This window comes from Pteropus vampyrus, unplaced genomic scaffold (genome assembly GCF_000151845.1).
Source record: "Pteropus vampyrus isolate Shadow unplaced genomic scaffold, Pvam_2.0 Scaffold44, whole genome shotgun sequence".
Taxonomy (NCBI): domain Eukaryota; kingdom Metazoa; phylum Chordata; class Mammalia; order Chiroptera; family Pteropodidae; genus Pteropus; species Pteropus vampyrus.
The window spans coordinates 3,694,264-3,715,432 of NW_011888825.1; the positions used below are offsets into that span (position 1 = coordinate 3,694,264).

Consider the following 21,169-nt stretch of genomic DNA (forward strand, 5'->3'; position numbering starts at 1 on the left):
ACTATTGAAAAATTTTCATCAGAGGAGTAAAACAACAGAAACTGTATTTTATGAAGATTTATTTGACAGTAGAACATGGGCAAAAGAGAGAAAAGACAGGGGGAGAAGGTTATGGCCCATGTGAGAAATTATATTTTAACTCTTCCAAAATTTCTGTAAATTCAACTAAGAGCTGGTGCCCTTCTCTTATAATTCCATCAAACACTAAATCTCTTCTTCCCCAAAAAGAGTTGTATATTTGAATGACTGATTCACCTTAAATACAATTCACACTTGTAGGTAATAAAAAGGTTGTCGTAAGTTTTGAAGGGCCAAATGCACAAATAGAATCTGTGTCATCTTTGACTTAATTTTCTCTCTGCTTAATTTAAGTGTTATCACATGTATTATGGTTAAATTCTGATATGTTTAGTTGAATTGTAATCACTGTACTCATGGAATGAATAGGGATGAGGAAAATCCAGAGTAGTGGAAAATCCAAACATCATCCATGAAGTAAGACCTCATGGTTCATATACACCCATGCTTTTCATTTCTTAAATTCATTTCTCTGCCTCTTCTAGAAAGATCTTCTACTCAGAGTTTCATTCAAACCACTTCGCCTTACTTTTTTGTGGAAGCCTAGAGAGAGTCGCATCAGTATCTCCAGTCGCTTAGACTAAAATTTGAATTCCTCATGGGACCTAGTAATTCCTACAAACCGCCCTGATACCTCACTCCCAGCACTCCAGCCACACTGACCTCCTTTCTCTTCCTTAATCCTTTTAAGTTCATTCCAACTTAATGCCTTTTATACACTTAGTTCCCTCTGCCTGGATATGTTCTTCATGTTCTCTGTTCCACTGTCAGCTTTTTACCCTTTGGTTCTACTCTCAGTTCTGAAGAGACCTTCCATGACCACTCTTTCTAAAAGACATCCTCCCACCACCCCCGCTCCCCGCAGCAATAACTCTGATGTATATCTCTGCCTATCTTTCTCCTAACATTTCCCATATTCTGAAATACCTTGCTTGCTCATTGGCTGCATTTTCTTAAACTCTTTGTGATCAGGGACCTTTATCTGTCTTGTTTGCTATGTCACCAGCACCTAGATGTTGAACTGATATTTGCCAAATGAATGAATGGTGTTTGAATATTGAAAAATAAGAATAGACAGAATCAAGAAGGGGAGGTTGACTCAGGGAAGGGATCTACACAGAACTCCGTCCATGCCTCTGCTTCTGAAGAAGAAGGACACAGAGGAATAAGGTTATATGAGAAATATTTCCTTATTTGATGCTCTGTCTTCTAATCTGTCTTCTGCTCTTAGCTGAGGACTGATCCTCTTCCCTCCCCCATCTTAGGACAAAAGGCAGATAATGTTTGTTCAGAGGGAGAAACATTATTCTATAGCTGGGACAATGAAGGCAGCAAGCAGATCTCGGGCTCTTGGCATCTTAAGGGTTTTATTGGCCTTTACTTGGGTTCAATCATTTGGAGGGAATTATTCACTGTGGGTTAAAGGAAAAGGTTTCCCACCTCAAGCTTCATTCAGATGGACCCTCTCATGTGTCTTTGTCTTTATAGAGATTCTCAGCAAAACACTTACTCTAAACAGGAAAAAAAAATCTCTTTTGCAGTGATTTTTTTCTGCCTACCTTGGAATATGAGCTAATAGTTTTGGAATTTATATCACTTAGAAGTAAATAATGAAGTTACTATATATTTGAGCAATTTGATTAATGTCTGTTTTTTCTGCTAGAGTATATATTCTGTGATAACATTGGCATCCATTGCTCACTGCTCTACCCCCAGGACCCAACACCATGTCTGGCGCATAATAGGCATTCAAGAAATATTTCTTGAGTGAATGCAGTGAAGCAATTTCTGAGACTTTCAATATGTGTCCCACTTCTCCATACCATTCAGAATATTTCCTTCCTTTCCACTGACATATCAGACATTATCATTCAAAGTGATAATAAGTACAAGACTCTTCTTTTTCCTGGGGCTTCACAGCTGCCAAGGAGTTGAAGAAGATAATTACCTCTTTTGAATTTAGAAGTTCTAGTACACTAATGCTGAATGTCTTATAGAAAGAAAGGGTAAAGTTTTGACAAGGAATTATTTCTAAAATAGGAATTTATCACCTCTTCTATGAAATGATGCAAATAAGAGTTTGAAAGGAAGGTTGGCTACAAATAATGGTGAATACTATATAGACCTTGACCTTGTTTTGCACATTAGATGCTTTTCTGACTAGTATGTTGTGAATATTTATATGGCAAATTCCATTTTCTCATTGACTTCCATTATTATCTAAAGAAATGTTTTGCCCAGAAAAAAAACTGTCCTTAACATAGAAAATCACATTTTAAAGAGCATTCAGCTTTTGCTGGTTTGTAGCTTAAGTACATTTAATTCTCTCCTGCCAGAGAAATTAATCGAATGGACAATTGATCCGTACAACCTTTGCACACTCATTAAAAGCACACTCTCATTACAGCACATCCAACTAATTATGCCTATTTCTTTGGAATTTCCCACTGCCTGGATGAGACTTGAATATATAAGTAGGTACAATGGCTCAGCCATTGTCACAGGACTTTGGCACAATGCTGAATTGAAGAACTAAATGGAAATGCTTTTTCAGGCTGAACAAAAGCAATTCTCATAAGTTGTTTCTTAACCTTTGGATGATCTCCCCCTTTACTCCCTTCCCTCACCTTCACACAAATGCCCCTTTCAGCCCTGTGCTAAGTTATGTTTTAATCAATTGCTTATCAGTTTTAAGTACCTCTTAATTTCTCATGAACTACTGCAAGTAGGTGAGATATAATTGACGCAAGAGTCTTTGAATGTGATTTGCTGAACAATGACACAAGCAAAAGTCATACACTTTTTAAAGAAGTTTTTATCTATATTTTTATTGGAAAATTAAGTAATCTGTAAACAAATAATATGAAAATCACTCAGAAATAACCATTGTTAATATTTAGTCTGTTTCCTTCTACATGTATATTTTGAAAAATAAAATTACAATCATGTGCTGTATAAAATGTCACAGATTGCTTTTTTACCTAGCATTACATCATGTGCTTATTCCCAACATATTAATCTAAAACACTCTAATAATAAAGTTATTATACATATTTATACATATCCCATAATTTATGTAACATATGGGATATTTAAGTTATATCTAAGCTTTTACTATTAAAAATAAAGCTGCCATAAACTTGCTTATATATAAATTTTTACTGTATTTCTCATTATTTCCCCAGGAGAGATTCCAAGAAACAGGATAATTAGGTGATATATATTTTCAAATTATTCTTTAAAAATATTTTGCTCTCTTATTTATAAACATTTTGCTCTCACTCTCACTAGCAGTTTGAGTGTTCATCTCAAAATATCCTCACCAGCATTAAGTATTATATAAAATGTTATTAATTTTATAAGTCAAACTGGTGTCTCATTTGAATTTGGATGTCCTTAAGAGCTCACAGGCCTGAGGATTTTATGTGTTTATTGACTGTTAGATTTTCCTCCCTGTGAATTGCTACTGTCATTGCCCATTTTATTACTTTTATGCTTAGAAGGTTCCTGCCCATTTCAAGATCAGTTTAATATTAACCTATATTTTATTATGAGATAGAGTATTTTACTTAGTGTAAGCCTTGTTCCCACCCCTGAGAAGGTAGGAAACATTTTGATTGACAGCCCCATCAGAATACATGATGTAGAGAAGAATGAGTTTCCAAAGTGTGGAATCCTGGGCAAGGAAAACCCACAGAAACTATCTCAAAGAGTGTATAATTTTTTTCATTTATTTCTAAGTAACTAGTGGGCCCCATTCAAAGTTCTGAGTCTATCAAACTACCTCAGAGTATCTATTCTGTTTCATCAGTATGTCAATCCATCTATATGCCATACAATTTAAGGATTGCAGCTTATCATGAATTATAATATTTTTATAATAAAAGTCTATCATGTATCTTCATTATCTGTTTTTTGTTTAGCTCTTCTATTTCTTCTTTCAAATGAGCTTTAATCATTTTGTCAAGTTCCAAAATATAAATGATTAGAGTTTTGATTGGTGAGACTTAATACCTTAAAATTAATTTTGAAATAATAGCCATCTTTATTGAATATGATATATTTCTGCTTATTTATATCTTTAATTATGTTTCTCAGAAAAGTTTGAGTATCTTTTTATAGGTTTTGAGTATTTTTTATTGTTATCTCTAGGTCTTCTAAAAATTTTGGTTGCTATTTAAGATTGTTCCCTATCTATATAGCTAGGTCTACATCTATAGATAGATAGATGATAAATAGATAGATAGATAGATAGATAGATAGATAGATAGATAGATAGATAGATAGATTAAATAACTTTATTGAGGTTTGTTTTACATATCAAAAATTTTACCCATTCCAAGTATACAATTTCGATGATTTTTAGTAATTTTAATTAGTGATGTAACCATCACCATAAATACATTTTACAACACTTTCATCCCTCTCACTAAGATCCCTCATGTACATTTATAGTTAATTTTCATCTCACCCCAGCCCCAGACAACCACTACTCCATTTTCTGTTTCTATAAATTTGCCTATCCTGGACATTTCTTATAAGTGGAACCATACAGCGTGTGGTCTCTTGTGTCTGGCTTTCTTTAATTTAGCATAATCTTTTGGTAGTTCATCCATGATAGAGCATGTGTCAGTAGTTTCTTTTTATTTCTGAATAATATCCCTCTTCACAAACATGACATATTTTGTCTATCTAGTCACCAGTTGAAAGACACTTAGCTTATTTCCAGTTTGGGGCTATTATAAATAATGTTGCTTTGAAATTTGCATGCAAGCCTTTCTGTAGACATATGTTTTCATTTCTTTTGAGTGGATACCTAGGAGGGGAATTGTTGGGTGGTATGGCAGTTAATGTTTAACTTTACAAGAAACTGCCAAACGGTTTTCCGAAGTGGCTGGATTATTTTACAACCCCACCAGCAATACAAGAGGGTTCCTGTTTATCCACATCTTTGACAAAATTTATTATCGTCTGTCTTATATATTATAGCTATTCTAGTAGGTGCGAAGTAATATTTTACTTCGATTTTAATTTTTGCTCTTCCCTAATAAAGATACTAAACATCTTTTCATGTGCTCATTAGCTATTTGTATATCTTCTTTGGCATACTCTCTGTTCATATATTTTACCTGTTTAATTTGCCTGCTTTTATTAATATTGAGCTGTAAGAATTATTTGCACATTCTGGATATATCGTATATGTCTTTGCAAATATTTTATCCGAATATATTGGTTATCTTTATATTTTCTTAATGGCATCTTTTGAAGTGCAAAGTTTAAAACTTTGGCGAGGTCCAGTTTGTTAATTTTTTTCTTTTCTGGATTGTGCTTTTGATGTAGCTAAGAAATCTTTGCTTAATTTCACTATGTCTTTAATTTTCTTTTCACTTGTATATATTGGAGAAAATTGATTTTTATGAATATATCTTCTATTCTGCTGTCTACTGCCCTATATTAATAATTCTAAGAATTTCACTCTTGATTCTCTTGAGTTTTCTGTCACTTCTGGAATTTCTAATTATATTTGAGACACACACATAATATGAAGCATAATTATAACTACTCAAGTTTAGTTTCTAAATGTGCTATTACTTTTGCTGGAGAGAACAATGATCAGTCATTACTCTCAGTTATTTCTATCACATTTTGAGAAAAACATTTACCAGTTAGTATAGGCAAAGAGAAAGATGAACACTTGATGATGAAGGCTCTCATAATCAAATAACATAAAGAATAAGTCTTAGAATTGGGGGCATTTATGTTACCAGAGAGTGAAGATCTCCTCTCGGTGTGTTGTTCAGGTTCTTGATGTCTTAAAGAATTGAGCAAGACACCAAAATACAGCAGAAAAGAATAGCTTTATTAGAAGCGATAGTAAACTTCCAGACATGGAAGCGGGCCTCAGCAAGAGAAGAGTGGCTCAAAGGGCCTGGTAACAAAACCTTTGGGTTTTTTATCCCTATTTTCTGTGGGTGGTTACTTTTCATAGAGGAATGGGCTTTCTTGATTGATAACTAAGATTGACAGGATTCAATGATTCATCATTTGCTTTCTGCACATGTTTGTTCCCAGAATTCAGTCCGTTATAATGATATTAATGAACTTCCAGGCATATGTATTATATTATAATGATGGCATAATGAGGCTCAGGTGAATTGAAGGTCTTTGGGGGTCTTCATTGCACAAGTGTGTGTGACTGGCTGAAACTAGTACCCAATTTTCTGCTCACTTGTTCCCTTGTATGAGTTACTTTTAGCCCAAAAATGCCTTCTGGCTTGCCTAATTGTGGGCAGACTAGGGCAGACCCTTTCTAGAATAGGATGACCTCAGCATCTTTTAAGGTGGACCCAAAACCCTCTATCTAGCTTTCCTGACTAACACTTTTTCTGAGAGCCATTAACCTCTTTTATTAGTGTAGATGTTGAGAGATGGGAGGTCTCTTCTTCTATATCTGCTTCCTGCTGAGGAGGGTCATAGCCCCTGCCTCTTGGGGTTTCATGATGCTCTTATGCTCTCTGCCTTAGGATGAGGTCTTGAGTTTCCTGTCAAAGTGCCGCCTCAGTCCCTAGACAAGGAAAACGATACACACTTGTTACTTGAATCATATATCGAGCTACATTTCTGTTACTGATTTGCCTATCAAGTGGGTAAAGGAAATCAGGCTTGATTAATGTATTTTGTAAAACAAAGAAAAAAAAACTTGTGTTAAAGGTTCCCTCTCTTCCAGGACTTTAAGGGCCCTGTTTTGGCCTAAAGCCATTCCTGCCTTAAAAAGGGCCATAAAGAATGATGAGTTTCAAAGATCCTTATCGATAGCCAGAGGTTCTGAGTCACCATTTTCATGGTAATTATCAAAGGTTGAGGGAGAAGTTCCTTCTTCAAAGAAAGGAGGAAAGAAAAGACTTAACTAGGTTTACTAAAATGATTAAGAATTTTGCAAGTGATGGCCCATATCATTTATGCTGACGACAGATAATTTTCAAAACATAAACATTAAAATGTTGTAAAAGGGACAGATTTGTTTTAGGTTGATGCTGAGGACATTCTTCTATGAATGCTGCTTTATATGTTGAGCTTGGAACCTATTAAAAGCCCTGGGTCTTTTTCCTGTGAACTACCATCTAACCATATCTCCCCTATTCTGTATATGCGCAAGTGCTTGGAAGATTAATTTGCATTCGTCTCTCTTAAATTTCACTTTGTTGAGTCCACCCCATCATTTTCAATTGTTAAACTTATTTAGACTTTTGGTTTATCTTCTATCTAATCAATTATTTCTTAATTCAAATTGTCGATAAAAATATTGAAATTCAAGGACCTGAGTCCTGGTCCTTGCCACTAAAGACCTCCCTCCAGTTAGATATTATTGCATCCATGTTCATTCCTCAGCTATGATTATTGAATAATCCCCAGTGATCTTTTTCCTTTTATAATCTTCTCCTCTTTGAGTTTGAGTGACAAATATGGTGATTTCATTCCCATGGTTATATTTTGCTTTATGGCAAAAGGAAAATTATTCAGGTGGAACCAATATAATCATGTGAGCCCTTAAAAGCAGAGCTTTCTGCTGCCTGAAGGCAGAAGGGAAGACAGAGAGATTTGTAGCATGAGAAGAATTTGACATGTCATTGCTTATTTTGAAGATGGAGGGAGCCATATTCAAGGATGATAGAATAGCCTCTAGGAGCTGAGAGATCTCTTTGGCCTACAGCAGCTAATGAGGATCTTAGTCGTCCTACATCTGATAGGAAATTAATTCATCCAAGAACTCAAATGAACTTGGAAACAGATTCTCCCCAGAGTATACAGATAAAAGTCCAGCCAACTGATACTTTGATTTTGGCCTTGTGAGACCCTCACTACAGGAGCCACCTGGACTTCTGATCTATAGAAGTAAGATTATAAATGAGAGTTATTTTAAGACACTTAATGTGTGGTCATTTCTCATATCACAATAGAAAATTAATACAAACCAGTTATGATTCCACCAGCTCTAAGATTAGCCAGACCACAAGTCTGTGCTAGCTACAGAGTACTCATAACTGAAATCAAGACACAGTATCTTTGATATTTTCTTTCTGTCAATTGAATAACTGTATCAAAAAAGCTTTGTTTTATATATTTATTACCTTAAAAAAATAATGCCTTAAAAGTGAATCACTTTCTACTTTTCAAGGCACTTTCATATCTCTTATCTTATCCTCATAGGAGCCTGATGGGACAGATAAGAACAAAGCCTATAGAAGACATTTGCCCAAAGAAAACAAGAGAGACTTTAGCTAGATATTAGGAAGGCCTTTTAAACAATTAAAATTGGCCTACCTAATTTTAATTGGTAGGCCAATTTAGAAGGGGCTGCCTTCTAAAATAGTAAACCAGGCCTTGCTGGAAGAAAAGGATACATGATTATATTTGAGGAATTTAATGGGAGAGAGCCAGGCATGGTTAAAGAGCCAAACCTCTGATATCTCTTCCAATACTAAAGGATCTGTGTTCTCAAAAACAACTAAACTAAATTGATCTTCCCTATTTGTGGTTAGCTGGCTAGACAAGTGCTCTTCTTAAAGCATTCCTTGCCATTCTCACAACTGCCATTGTTTTTGAAGCATCAAATTTATCTAAATTCCCTTGTACAAAGAAAATACTGTGCAATGGACCTTAATAACGCATTGTTTAAAGCACCAAGTTTTAATAACTTGGGCAAGTTTCACAAACACTTTGTAGTAGAGGCAAGATTTGAACTCAGTCTGACTGCAGAGTCCTTACCTTAAACCACTATAGCATGTTCTGCCCCCATAACTAGGAAATAGAAGCAGATTGAAGCAGTTGGCTTGCATGCTTAAAGAGATGGACAATCTAACAAGATGACAGATGGAATCTTAGAGCAGGAGCATGTGTCCCAAAGGAGTAGGACATTCTGTTGGCTCAGTGACCTGAGCATAATGGCAACCCATCATGCAGAAGAGGGAAATACTGTTTCTTTTTTTTCTTTGTATTTTCCTCATAGCACAAGCTGAAGTCCCACTGTCCCTGCCTTAGTTATTAGAACTTAGACCAATATCTTTTCCTGAACCTAAATCTACCTATCTGTAAAAAAAAAAAAAAAAAAAAAAGGAGAGGAGGATTGGATTAGCTGATCTTGAAAATCCCTCCCAGTTCTCGAGTTCTATCGTTATGGGGGAATATATATGTATACAAATACTTATACACACACGCATTTTCCTCCAAGTGCTCCTTCTGAAGATGATCAGAAGTTCAGCAAGGAGTTCTCAAAAAAGGATTTCTTTTGAGAGATTCTTGAGTTTTCTATGAGAATTCTATTTTTGTGAAACCTTGAGCTTTCTGGACTCCCAGATTCCTTAAGAACCCTGTAGCTCCAAAGAGAAGAGGCCTGGGATTGCCATCTGGGTGACAGGAGGCAGCCATGGGACAGAAAGTGGGTGAGAGAGAGAGCAGAGAGGAAAGTTGCCTGAGGGTCAGAATTCTACCCGTGCAGGCAGCTGCCTTTCCTCTTGGGAAGTTCAGGGTTGCTGGCAGGCGCCAAGTTGTTATAGAAAATGCCTGAGGCTGGAAGAAGTGGAGGGCATGGGGGCCAATCTGGAGCCAGAACTCATCCCAAGAGGGCAGGTATGATTGTTTCACATTAGGACTCTGTGAAAATCTAGCTACAAATGTTTGAGGGAGGAGAGAAGCATTGGCAAATGGTTACAGAGTGCAAGCAAGGAGAGATGAGACCCAGCTTTCCACCTTAAGTCAGATTCACCTCACCTTGTGGCCCACGTGACAGATCCACAACTCTAATGTGAACTTAGTCTACAGGGAAAAGTAAGGCAGCTGTATGAACCCAGGTAACCAAGGATTAAATACAGCACGTGTGCTCCCCCCACCCCCATCAACTGAATCAACACATTCCATTTCACAGGGAAGCTCCAGGTGAAATTTTAATTCCTCATACCTCTACTCTATCCCACGGGAAATTGCCTTCCTGGTTTTCATTTTCAATGGCTGAAGTAGATATGGGAATTTCACACTTAATTAAAGGAGAATTCAGGAGCTCACTTTAAGTCTTTTCAAAACCATTTTGGCATGAAAGGTTTTAACTTGGAGTTTCTGGTCAACTCTATATATCAGATTCAAAGAGAATTCATTTCAGAGCCCCCCTAAGACTGACCTTACCCATCCAATCTGCAGATTGAGAGCCTATGTATTGATTTGCTAGATATTAAAAAGTTAGGCCAATGGCACATTTTTAAAAGCTTTATTGGGGTATAATTTACATGCCTTAAAGTTCATGCATTACAAGTGTACAACTCAATGATTTTTAGTAAATTCGCCTTATTTGCAGTCAATTCCCAACTTACCCACCTTCTCAAGAAGCCTCTGAACTAATGTCTACCTCTGTTTTCTGGCCATTTCATAAATGAAATAATATCTTTCATTTAGCATAATGTTTTGAAGCTTCATTCATGTTGCAATATGTATCTTTACTTCATTTCTTTATATTGCTAAATAGTATTCCATTGCATGGCTATATCATATTTTGTTTATTGATGGACATTTGGGCTGTTTTCAGTTTCTCACTGTTATAAATATTGCTGCTATGAACATTCCCAACTAAGTGTGTCTGTGTGAACATATATTCTTATTTCCCTTGGGTAAATTCCTAGGACAACTGTTGAATCTTATGGTAATCTTTATTTTTTTATATACATATAATAATTTTTTAATTTTAAACTAGTTGGCATACAATATTAGTTTTAGGTGTACAACATGGTGATTAAACATTTATATAACTTAAGAAGTGATCACTTGATTAAATCTAGTACCCATCTGACATTATACATAGTTATTACGATGTTACTATATTCTTTATGTTATGCTTTGCATCCCCATGAGTATTTCATAACTACCAATTTGTATTTCTTACTCTCTTACCCTTTTTTACCCATCCCCCAACCTATCTGTCAACCATCAAAATGTTCTATGTATCTGAGTTTGTTTCTGTTTTATTTGTTTATTTTGTTCTTTAGATTCCACAGGTAAATGAAATCATATGGCATTTGTCTTACTCTGTCTTACTCCACTCAGTATATTACCCTCCAGTCCATACATGTTGTTGCAGATAGCAAGGTTTTGTTCTTCTTTTATGGCTGATTAATATTTCATTGTGTGTATCTACCTCTCTCACGCACGCGTTCTTGTGCGCGCGTGCGCTCTCGCTCTCGCTCTCGCTCTCGCTCTCGCTCTCGCTCTCGCTCTCTCTCTTTCTCTCTCTCTCTTTCTCTCTTTCTCTCTTTCTCTCTTTGGGTTCATCTTGTTTGGGACTCTCTGCATTTCCTGGGCTTATATGTCTTTTTTGTTTTCTGTCTCCATCTCTCTCTCTCCCTCTCTCCCTCTCTCCCTCTCTCCACCACCTCTTCTTTATCCATTCATCCATTGATGGACACCAAGGTTGCCTCCATATCTTGGTTATTGTAAATAATCATGAAATAAACATATGGATTCACATGTCCCTTAGAAATAGTGTTTGGGTTTCTTCAGATAAACACCCAGAAGTGGGATTACTGGGTCCTTCTTTGTCTCTTGGTATAGCTTTTGTTTTAGTCTATTTTGTCTGATCTAAGTTTTGCTACCCCAGTTTTTTTTTTATTTAATTCATTTCCATTTTCATGAAATCTTTTTTCCAACCTTTACATTCATTTTGTGTGTGTCTTTTGATCTGAAATGAGTCTCTTGTAGGCAACATTTGTAAAGGTCTTATTTTCTTATCCATTTGGCCACCCTATCTTTTGATTGGAGTATTTAAGCCATTTACATTTAAAATAATTATTGATAGATATATATTTATTGCCATTTTATTATTCATATTTTTTTTTATCTTTTTTTTCTTCTTCTTCTTCTTCTTTAGTCCCTCTAACATTTCTTGTAATACTGGTTTGATATTGATGAACAGCTTTAGTTTTTTCTAGTCTAGGAATCTTTATATGTTCTGTGGTTCTAAATAATAGGATTGCTGTGTTATCTTGGTTGTAGGTCTTTGCTTTTCATTACTTGACTATTTCATGCCAATCCCTTCTGCCTGCAAAATTTCTGTTGTGAAATTAACTGACAGTTGTATGGGAGCTTTCTTATAGGGGGCTAACTGCTTTTCTCTTGCTGCTTTTAAGATTTCCAATTTGTCCTTAAACTTTGGCATTTTAATTATGAAGTGTCTTTGTGTGAGCCTCTTTGTTTGGGACTCTCTGCATTCCCTGGGCTTATATGTCTATTTCCTTCACCGGGTTAGGGAAGTTTTCTGTCATTATTCCTTCAAACAGGTTTTCAATTCCTTGCTCTCTCTCTTCTCCTTCTGGTACCCCTATGATGCAAATGTTAGTATGCTTAATGTTGTCCCAGAGGCCCTTGAAATATCCTCATTTTGGGGGGGAGGGTTCTTTTTTCTTGTTGCTGTTCTGATTGGGGGTTTTCTGCTACCTATCTTCTAAATCGCTGATTCAGACCTCTGCTTGCTCTAATCTACTGTTGATTCCTCCTCAGGTATTCTTCATTTCAGTTACTGTAGTCTTCATTTCTGACTGGTTCTTTTTTGTTTTCTGTCTCCATCTTTATGTTTTCTATTTCTTTGTTGAAGTTCTCACTGAGTTCATCTACTCTTCCCCTAAGTTCATTGAACATCCTTATAACTAGTGTTTCAAACTCCTCATCTGGTAGATTGCTTGTGTCCATTTTCTTTAGTTCTTTTTCTGGAGATTTGTTCTGTTCTTTCATTTGAGACATGTTTCTTTGTCTTCCCATTTTGGCTGCCTCCCTGTGTTTATTTCTATGTATTAGGTAGGGCTGCTATGTCTCCCAGTCTTAGCAGAGTTGCCTTATATAGTAGGTATCCTGTGAGGCCTAGTGGTTCAGTCTCCTTGGTCACCTGAGCCTGGTTACCTGTCCCTTGTATGGGTCATGTATGCTCTCCTTTTGTAGTTGAGCCTTGGATGCTATTTGCACTTTAATGGGGAGGAGTAATCCATAGGCTGGTTGGTTTTGAGGATTGGCTGGTGAACACAATGGAGGAGCTATTATACAGACACTGATGCTACAGAGCAGGATTCGCTTTAGCAGGGCTCTGATGCCCGCCCAGTCTACCCTTTGGGTGTGTCATCCTCAGATGCATCTCTGGGTGGTGCTCTGGCTCAGTCCAAAGCTGAGTGTGCCTGCTGCGAGGCCTCCTGGGATGGGCCCCTCTACAAGCCAAGTTCATCTGCTGTCTGTGCCCTGCCCAGGGCCCACTGGTATGAGCCAAGGAATAATCCTCAGATGGCTGCCACCCACAGTGGGCTTGAATGTGCCTCCAGAGGCCAAGCTGAGCACCAAGGCTGGCTGCCTCTAGTGCTGAGCTTGGGGCTGCTGCCCTTTGGGGTTTATGAACCTTTGAAAGATTTTAAGAAAGTTTGCAGCATGATTCAAGACAGACTGTTTGTATGGAAAAGCCACTGGAAATGACTTGGGTGAGCCTGCAAGTTGGATGTGACAGTGTTTCAGGGAATTACCTGGGTGGGGTGGTCTGTGTTTGCCAGATTGATAAAGACTCAAATATGGTGGCTGCCTGCCTCTGAACTCTAGGAGTGGGAAAGGTATCAACAAAGGAACAGTGGCTTCTGAGAGGAAGTTGCCTCTTCAGCCCTCACTCTGAAGCCAGATAATTCAGTTCTTCTCCATATGTCCCTGGCATCTTTCAAACTGCTGCCCCAGTGCTGAAACTCAGAGCAAGAGAGTCCATCAGTGAGTAAGTCCATTTGCAGGCCCTTTAAGGTGAATGCCTGGGATTCCAGCTGAACTCCATTTCACTCAGCCACAATCTTCTCTGGTTTTTCACTTCCAGCTTTTGTGAGGACTTCCTTTCCTGCAACTAGATCTCTGGGTTGAGTAGCTTATGCGAGACTGGGACTCCTCACTCCTTTGGGGGGCCCTCCACAGCTGAGATATCTCTCCTAATTCTCAACCACTACATGTGGGTATGGGACCATCCTGTTCCTCATTCCTGCCCCACTACCAGTTTGGATGTGGCTTCTTCTCTATGTCCTTAGTTATAGGACTTCTGTTCAGCTAGACTTCAGGCAATTCTCAGTGATAGTTGTTCTGTAGTTTAGTTTCCTTGTGGTTGTGAGAGGAGACAAGCACAGCGTTTACCTACTACACCATCTTGACCAGAAATCAGTAATTTTTACTTTTTATGAAACCACCAAACTGTCTTCTGAAGTGGCTGTACCACTTTACATTCTCACCAGCAATGTATAAGGTTTCCAATTTTTCCACATCCTCACTAATACTGTTATTATCTGTCTTTTTGATTATAGCCCTCCTAGTGGGTGTGATGTGGTATCTCATTGTGCTTTTAATTTGCATTTCCCTAATAACCAATGATTTTGAACATATTTTCATGTGCTTATTACCCAAAGGCACATTTCTAACAAAATGGAACTAAAAGTTCTTTTTAAAAAGTGCCAGAAACAAGCTTAAAGCTGAGTTTATTTTATTGTCATTAGTAAAAATAGTCACATAGGGTTAAAAAGATTGAATGATCGATCCATTCATTCATGAATTCATTTGTTTGTTTTATAAATAATTATGAGAGTCTTTATGTGCCTGGCACCGTGCTAGTTTCTGGAGGTGAAGCAATGAATAAGAATAAGCCCATCTTGGATCTTGGGGTTTACTCTCAGGAGAGATGACCCAGTCTCTGACTCAGGGATAGTAGGCACAGCAGGGTGAAGTGTCGGCCCTGAAAATGGGGTGGACAAGTCCACTTACTGAACAGTGAGCCCTCCTCTCTTCTCTGCTCAACTCCCAAGCAGGAAGTCAGAGGATTTCTTTCTGGAGAAATCAACCAACCCAAGAAAAGACCCTAAGACACTTTAGAGGTCCCCCAATGAAGCCACCCAGTACTTGATACAAACAGTGAATCCCACTACCCAGTAACCTCCCTCTGCGCAGAGAGCTTCTAATGAGATCTGAGTACTTTAAATATGAACAGAGAACCAAGGTTCATGGGATATTTGAGGAAAGTTTCTAACACCAAAGACAGAAATTATAACAGAGAAAGAGAATCCAAAAGAAATAGCTAAAACAATTAACAAGGTAAAACATTTAAAAAATCATACAAAATGGAAGAAAAATAATAGGCTCAAAGAGATACAGCAATGCATCCATGAAAACAAGGATAGGATATCATAGTCTAAAAATAGGAAATAGCTCCTGGAAAAAAAAGGATATCAGAAATTAAATGCTCAATAAAAGCTGGAAGATAAAGTTACAGAAATTTTTCAGAAAGCAGAACAAAAACTGCAAAACAGAAGAAATAAAAAAACTAAAGGACTGACTTAGAAGATGGTTCAATTCCTAATAGGAATTTCAACAATGACAACCACACACACACACACACACACACACACACACACACACACACACACACACAAGAATAGAAAATGAAAGGAGGAAAATTTCCAAAGAATAATGGAAGAAAATATCCTAAAATCAAAGGCCATAGTTTTCAGATTGAAAGAACCCACTGAGTAACCAGCACAATAAATTAAAAAACACACACACACACAATTGTATGAAATTTCAGAACACAAGGAATAAAAAGCATTCTAAGAAAAGAAGAACAGAACCTGTCTTGCACAAAGGAGAAGAAATCAGAACAGTATTAACTTAGCACTGGAAACTAGAAGGGTCAGCAATGCCTCAAAATGCTGAAGAAAAATGATTTCCAACCCGGAATTCTACCCACCCAGACTATCAATCAAGATCAAGAGAGAGAAATAAAAATAATTTTAGACATGCTAAGAACAAATTGGAGGTCAGAAGTTTGATATGAGCCTCACTGGGCTAAAATCAAGATCAGCAGGGCTGTGTTCCTTCTGGGGGCTCCAGGGTGAATCTGCTTCCTTGCCTTTTCCAGCCATGGAAGCCGCCTGCATTGCTTGGCCTGTGTCCCCTACCTGCATCTTCAAAGCCAGCAGCATAGCCTCTTCAAATCTCTGATTCTGACCCCCTTGCCTCTCTCATAAGAACCTTGTGATTACACTGGGCTCACATGAATAATCCAGGAAAGTCTCCCCATCTACAAATCCTTAATCACAGATGTAAAGTCCCCTCTGACAAGTAAGGTGTTATATCCCACAGGTCCCAGGGCCTAGGATGTGGACATTTTGGCAGGGGTGGGTGGGGGCATCATTCTGCCTATTATACAAAGCCTCACAATTTATATCTCCTGTGCATCCTTTCTCAAGAAGTTATGAGGACATGTTCCATTACAATATGGAAATAAACTAAAAAAGATGAAGACTTGAGGTCTAAATGAAGATGGGTAAAGAGAATTCCTGGGGAGGACAGGCCCAGGGTGACTGGTATCCAGCAACCTAAAGCACAACAGAGCCAGAAGATTCTAACAGATGCATCTACAAGTATAAAATGAAACCAACAGACTATGTGATATGTTTAAGTGTGCTCAGAGGTTTTAACTGCAGAGTCTTGAGATAGAATATAAATACATACTTAGAAAACTAAGCAAATAAAAAAACAGCAAATATAAGCTTCACAAAAACAGGAAAATTGTATAAGAAAGCAAATGTATATGGTACAACAGGGGAAAAAAACAGGTACACATAACATTGAAAAATAACTCCCTAAATATAGTGAGATAACCATGTACACATAACTGTGACTGTATGTGTATGTGGAAAGAAGGGCTGAGAAACAAAAGAACTAAATTTTTATTTCCATAATGTGGAGTCAATAAATAATATCTAAAACTGAAAAATCTAGAAGTGGCAATATAATAAAATTTGTCAGAAATAGGAAGATAAATACCAGAAGAAATGGCTAAAAGAATGAAAGAAAAAGAATAATCCTAATTTATATACCATATGAAGATATATATTAAATATATATGTATATATCATATATGCATGTATTTGGAAGTTTTAAATGGAGTAGGAACTCAGCTGAGATACATCTGCTTACTCACCCCAGTGTTGAGAGGTCTGAGACTATTTAGTGGGTGAAGTAATATCAAATATGAGCCCCAAGGGGTTAGTAGCCATCAGCCAGGCAAAGGTCAAGGAGAAACATCATCTGGGTAGACTGGAAGGTTTGGGGCTGGATGACGGAAGGAGAGAGGAACAAGCATAGCCCTAGTGTGTCTGGATATCTTAGTCTGTTCAGGCTGCTAGAACAAAATACCAAACTAGATCGGTTATAAAAAACAAAAATTTAGTTCTGGAGGCTGGAAAGTCCAATATCAAGGTGCCAGCATGGTAATGTTCTTGTGAGGGTCCCCTTTCTGACTCATAGATGGTACCTTCTCACTATGTCCTCACAGAGTAGTAGGAGCAAGAGATTCCTCTGCAACCTCTTTGGTAAGGCACTAATCCCATTCACAAGGGCTTCATCTAATCACCTCCCAAAGGCCCTACCTTCTAATACTATAGTCTTTGGGAGTTACTTGTGATTTTGCGGGGGGACACAAACATTCAGACCATAGCACTGGGCAAGTGAAAATAGCTATCATGAATGGACTTTAGAGTATTGGGCATGGAGAGAGAGAGGAGCACCGAGAAATGAGCTAGAGATGTAGATGGGAGCAAGATCAGGAAGGGCCTAGCAGAGAGCCATTGATGCCTTTCATGAGGTAGCATCATGATCAAATGATCCTTTAGAAAGTTCTCGCCACACATTGTTGAGAACAGACAGGAGTGGAGGGCTCTGGGATCTCTTTTACAGAAGCTGTATCAGGTCTCCAACAGGCCTCCCAACTCTATCTCACTAGGACCTAGCAGGGCCAGAATTATTCATTAGCCTCCTGTGGCACTGACAACCTATGCTTTCCTGTGTTTCACAGGTGCTACATCACCCTCACCCAGTCTCTGCACCTGACCATGAGTGGGGCTCCAGCAGGACCTGCAGGCACAGGCAAGACAGAGACCACCAAGGACCTGGGCCGAGCTCTGGGCACCATGGTCTACGTGTTTAACTGTTCAGAGCAGATGGACTACAAGGTACAGGCCCAGCACTGGGAGGGACTAGTAACTGGGCAGTAGCCAAACCAGGAACCAAGTTTATCCATACCACCCTGGCCCAGCTCAGAGGCCCAGACAAGATTTTTGCTCCCTTCTTCACAGAAGACTTCTGGACCATTGATCCCCCTGGAGCTTGTTAAACTCCCTGTAAACATCAGCACCATGGAATCTGCTTCCACTGGTGAGGTTTGCAACTACAAATGGGTTACTTCACCTCTGAGGTTTTCCTATTATCATTTGTAAAATGAGGACGTTGAACATACATCCAAAGGCCTAAATTCCCTATCTGACCTAGAACCACAGAAAGGCTCATAAGTGGCTAACATAAAGTCTTCACATAAAAATTATATTTATGCTTTTTTGTATCCCCCAGAATACCCACAAAGGCAAAATATTCTATACGAGCAGGTGTGACCTCTGAAGACAGACTAGATTAACCCCTACTTCTAACAAGAGATACCTACAAAAGACAAGTGCAAGGCTAATGTTCTACATTTAGGCACTCATCATTTTTACATTTTTAATGTATTCCAGGTTCTGTCTCAAAGAGAAAAGCAAAAGACCCCTTAGGTTACTTTTAGCTAACAATATTCTACTCACAACTAGTCCTTATATAGGTTCTTTTTTTAAAAATGTAGTAACAGATTGCCTGTCTCATTATTTTTATTTTATTTTACTGTATGTATTTTTGTAAACTGCCTTAAGTCCCTTTTGAGAACAGCATGGCATGTAAATAAATTTAGAGTAGAAAAAATAAAACAAATGCATTAAGAATATATTATATATTTATGTGTATAAATTCTGTGATATTTGGATTGCAAAATAAATTTAATTTAAAAATAATTTTAGAGTCTCCAAGATGACACTTGCAATTACCACATTTAGAGCACTTTAAATGAGATTTGCCTACTATAACTTTAATAATAATATTAGATGTAAAATTTTGCTGTGCAGAGAGTTGAAGAATTCAATAGCACCATGTTTTCTCATAGCAAGCAAATAAAATGAGGATTCAGACCCAAAATAGCTGTCTTCATCATAGTCTACACACTCTAAACTTTGGCATGGTTGCTTCTATTGATAAACACATTAAGGTAATGTTTCTTTTTAACTCAGGCTGGAAGAAGAAAGGTTTTTTTTTCCATATAAAGAAATAAACTCAGCCTTAAAAATTATTTTAAGTATCTAAATTCTTCTATAGTTGAGCAATGGCAGCACTGCTGAAATAAGTATAGTTTCCCAAGGGAACATTCTAGAAGACACACTCTTTAGATGTAGAAGACCTGGTGTATTGATTGAAGAAAATCAGCCAATTTCTTTGAAGTCATGCCTAACATAGCAAACAGGAAGAGATGAGTTGACCCCATGGCCAGGAGTCACTAAGGCCCTTTTACCCAATTCTTTCAAACCTATTATTGAATCCTGATCCCACCAATTCCCCTACGAGTACAGGGTGAGAGGAGGAGTCTGTCTTTAGTTTGTTTGAACAGTGAGCAAAGCTTCAGTCATATAAATCTAGATTAGACACAAATCAAATCTGAGGGCCATAGGTATAGCCAGTGAAGCACACAAAAAGGAAGGTGATTTCTCCCTCAACACCAATATCCTTTGTAGCTAAACAGCCTCATTAAGCTGTTCACAAACCTCTTCTTCCCTTTGTTGTCTAGCAATTCAGAATTATTTTTATCACAAAGCACAATCCAGCAGTCAAGTTAGTTTGAGTATCACCATTGCTTGGCATGTGTTGGGCATTACTGAAGGATACCAAAAACAGAGAGAGAGAGAGAGAGAGACAGACAGACAGACAGACAGACAGACAGACAGACAGACAGAGAGGAGAGATAGATAGATGATAGATGATAGACAGATAGATATAGATGATAAATAGATGATAGATATATACATAGATAGATACACAGATATATAGATAAAGTGTAACCTAATCCATTTGGAGAGACAAGAAAGACATATGAAATAATTAGGGGAGATATCAGGCAGCATGAGTGCTGATGTGTGTTCCGCAAACTCTGAGCCCTGGAATATACCACAGTGGAGGGAGAGTCACAAAGCGTGCTAGTCAGGAAAGACATTGTGGAAGATATGAGACCTGAAGCTGTTTAAGGTTTGGGTGAGTGCCCAATAGGACATGTGACATTTGAACACAACCAAACCCTTTAAAATGTCAGCTTTAAAGACATGACCAAGTTCTATATGCAGTTGATGTCCTTCCCTTACCCCTCATTCTGATTTCACCCCTGAACTCTCCTCACAGGGCTTGGCTAGGTTGTGGAGAGGAATACAGTGAGAGTCAGAAAGAACTGCCATGCACTTCATGAGGCATCATTCTGATGTATTGTTCATGATACTCACAGAGAACAAGCTAGAAATAAACTTGGATCAATGGCTGAGTACATTAGAGTAGATCAGAGAATAGGATAAGATGGGAGATAAGGTTGAATAAAGAGGGGAGAGACACAAAGCCACTTGAGAGAATCTGACCTTGAAGTGGTGGGCTACAGAAAGACCCTACAGGCTTCAAAACAGAGTAGGACCATGATGAAAACAAATAGTATTTAAATAAGACTCCTTGGACAGCCAGATGAATGGATACAGGAAGAGACTGGAAGGAAAGAAAAATTTTGTTAAGAACATTGTAGTCATTCAGACCAGAGAGGGTGAAGAGCCAGATAATGAGATAGTAAAAATGGAAAAGAAGGAATGAGTCTTAAAAAAATTAAATAATACCTAGTGAACGTAGGAAAGAGTGGGAGGTAAAACAAGGTGGAATTAAAGAAGAGAGTTTGGGCTGTAGTCAAGGAACCTCACAATCCTTTGTCATAGGAATTATATTAGGAGGCATCAGATAATAGGGTGGACACTTAACAATGTGGCAACATGGGAAAATGGGAAAGTTATTGCTTTACTTTATTAGTGCTGATTGGAAAACCTGTAGAACTAACCACTTTCTCTGGAAATAGTTGCAGTTTTAGTGCTAACATATTCTTTATATTATAGCAGCAATA

At 37.7% G+C, this 21,169-nt stretch overlaps 1 protein-coding gene across 1 annotated transcript in view; it reads left to right on the plus strand.

The window, feature by feature from the left end:
• Positions 1-21,169, plus strand: part of DNAH9 (dynein axonemal heavy chain 9) — a 327,356-nt gene that overhangs the window by 100,656 nt on the left and 205,531 nt on the right. The window contains exon 27 of the mRNA XM_023529851.1: positions 17,969-18,125. Within this exon, the coding sequence (XP_023385619.1) occupies positions 17,969-18,125 (157 nt within the window). The remainder of the gene's footprint in view (positions 1-17,968; positions 18,126-21,169) is intronic.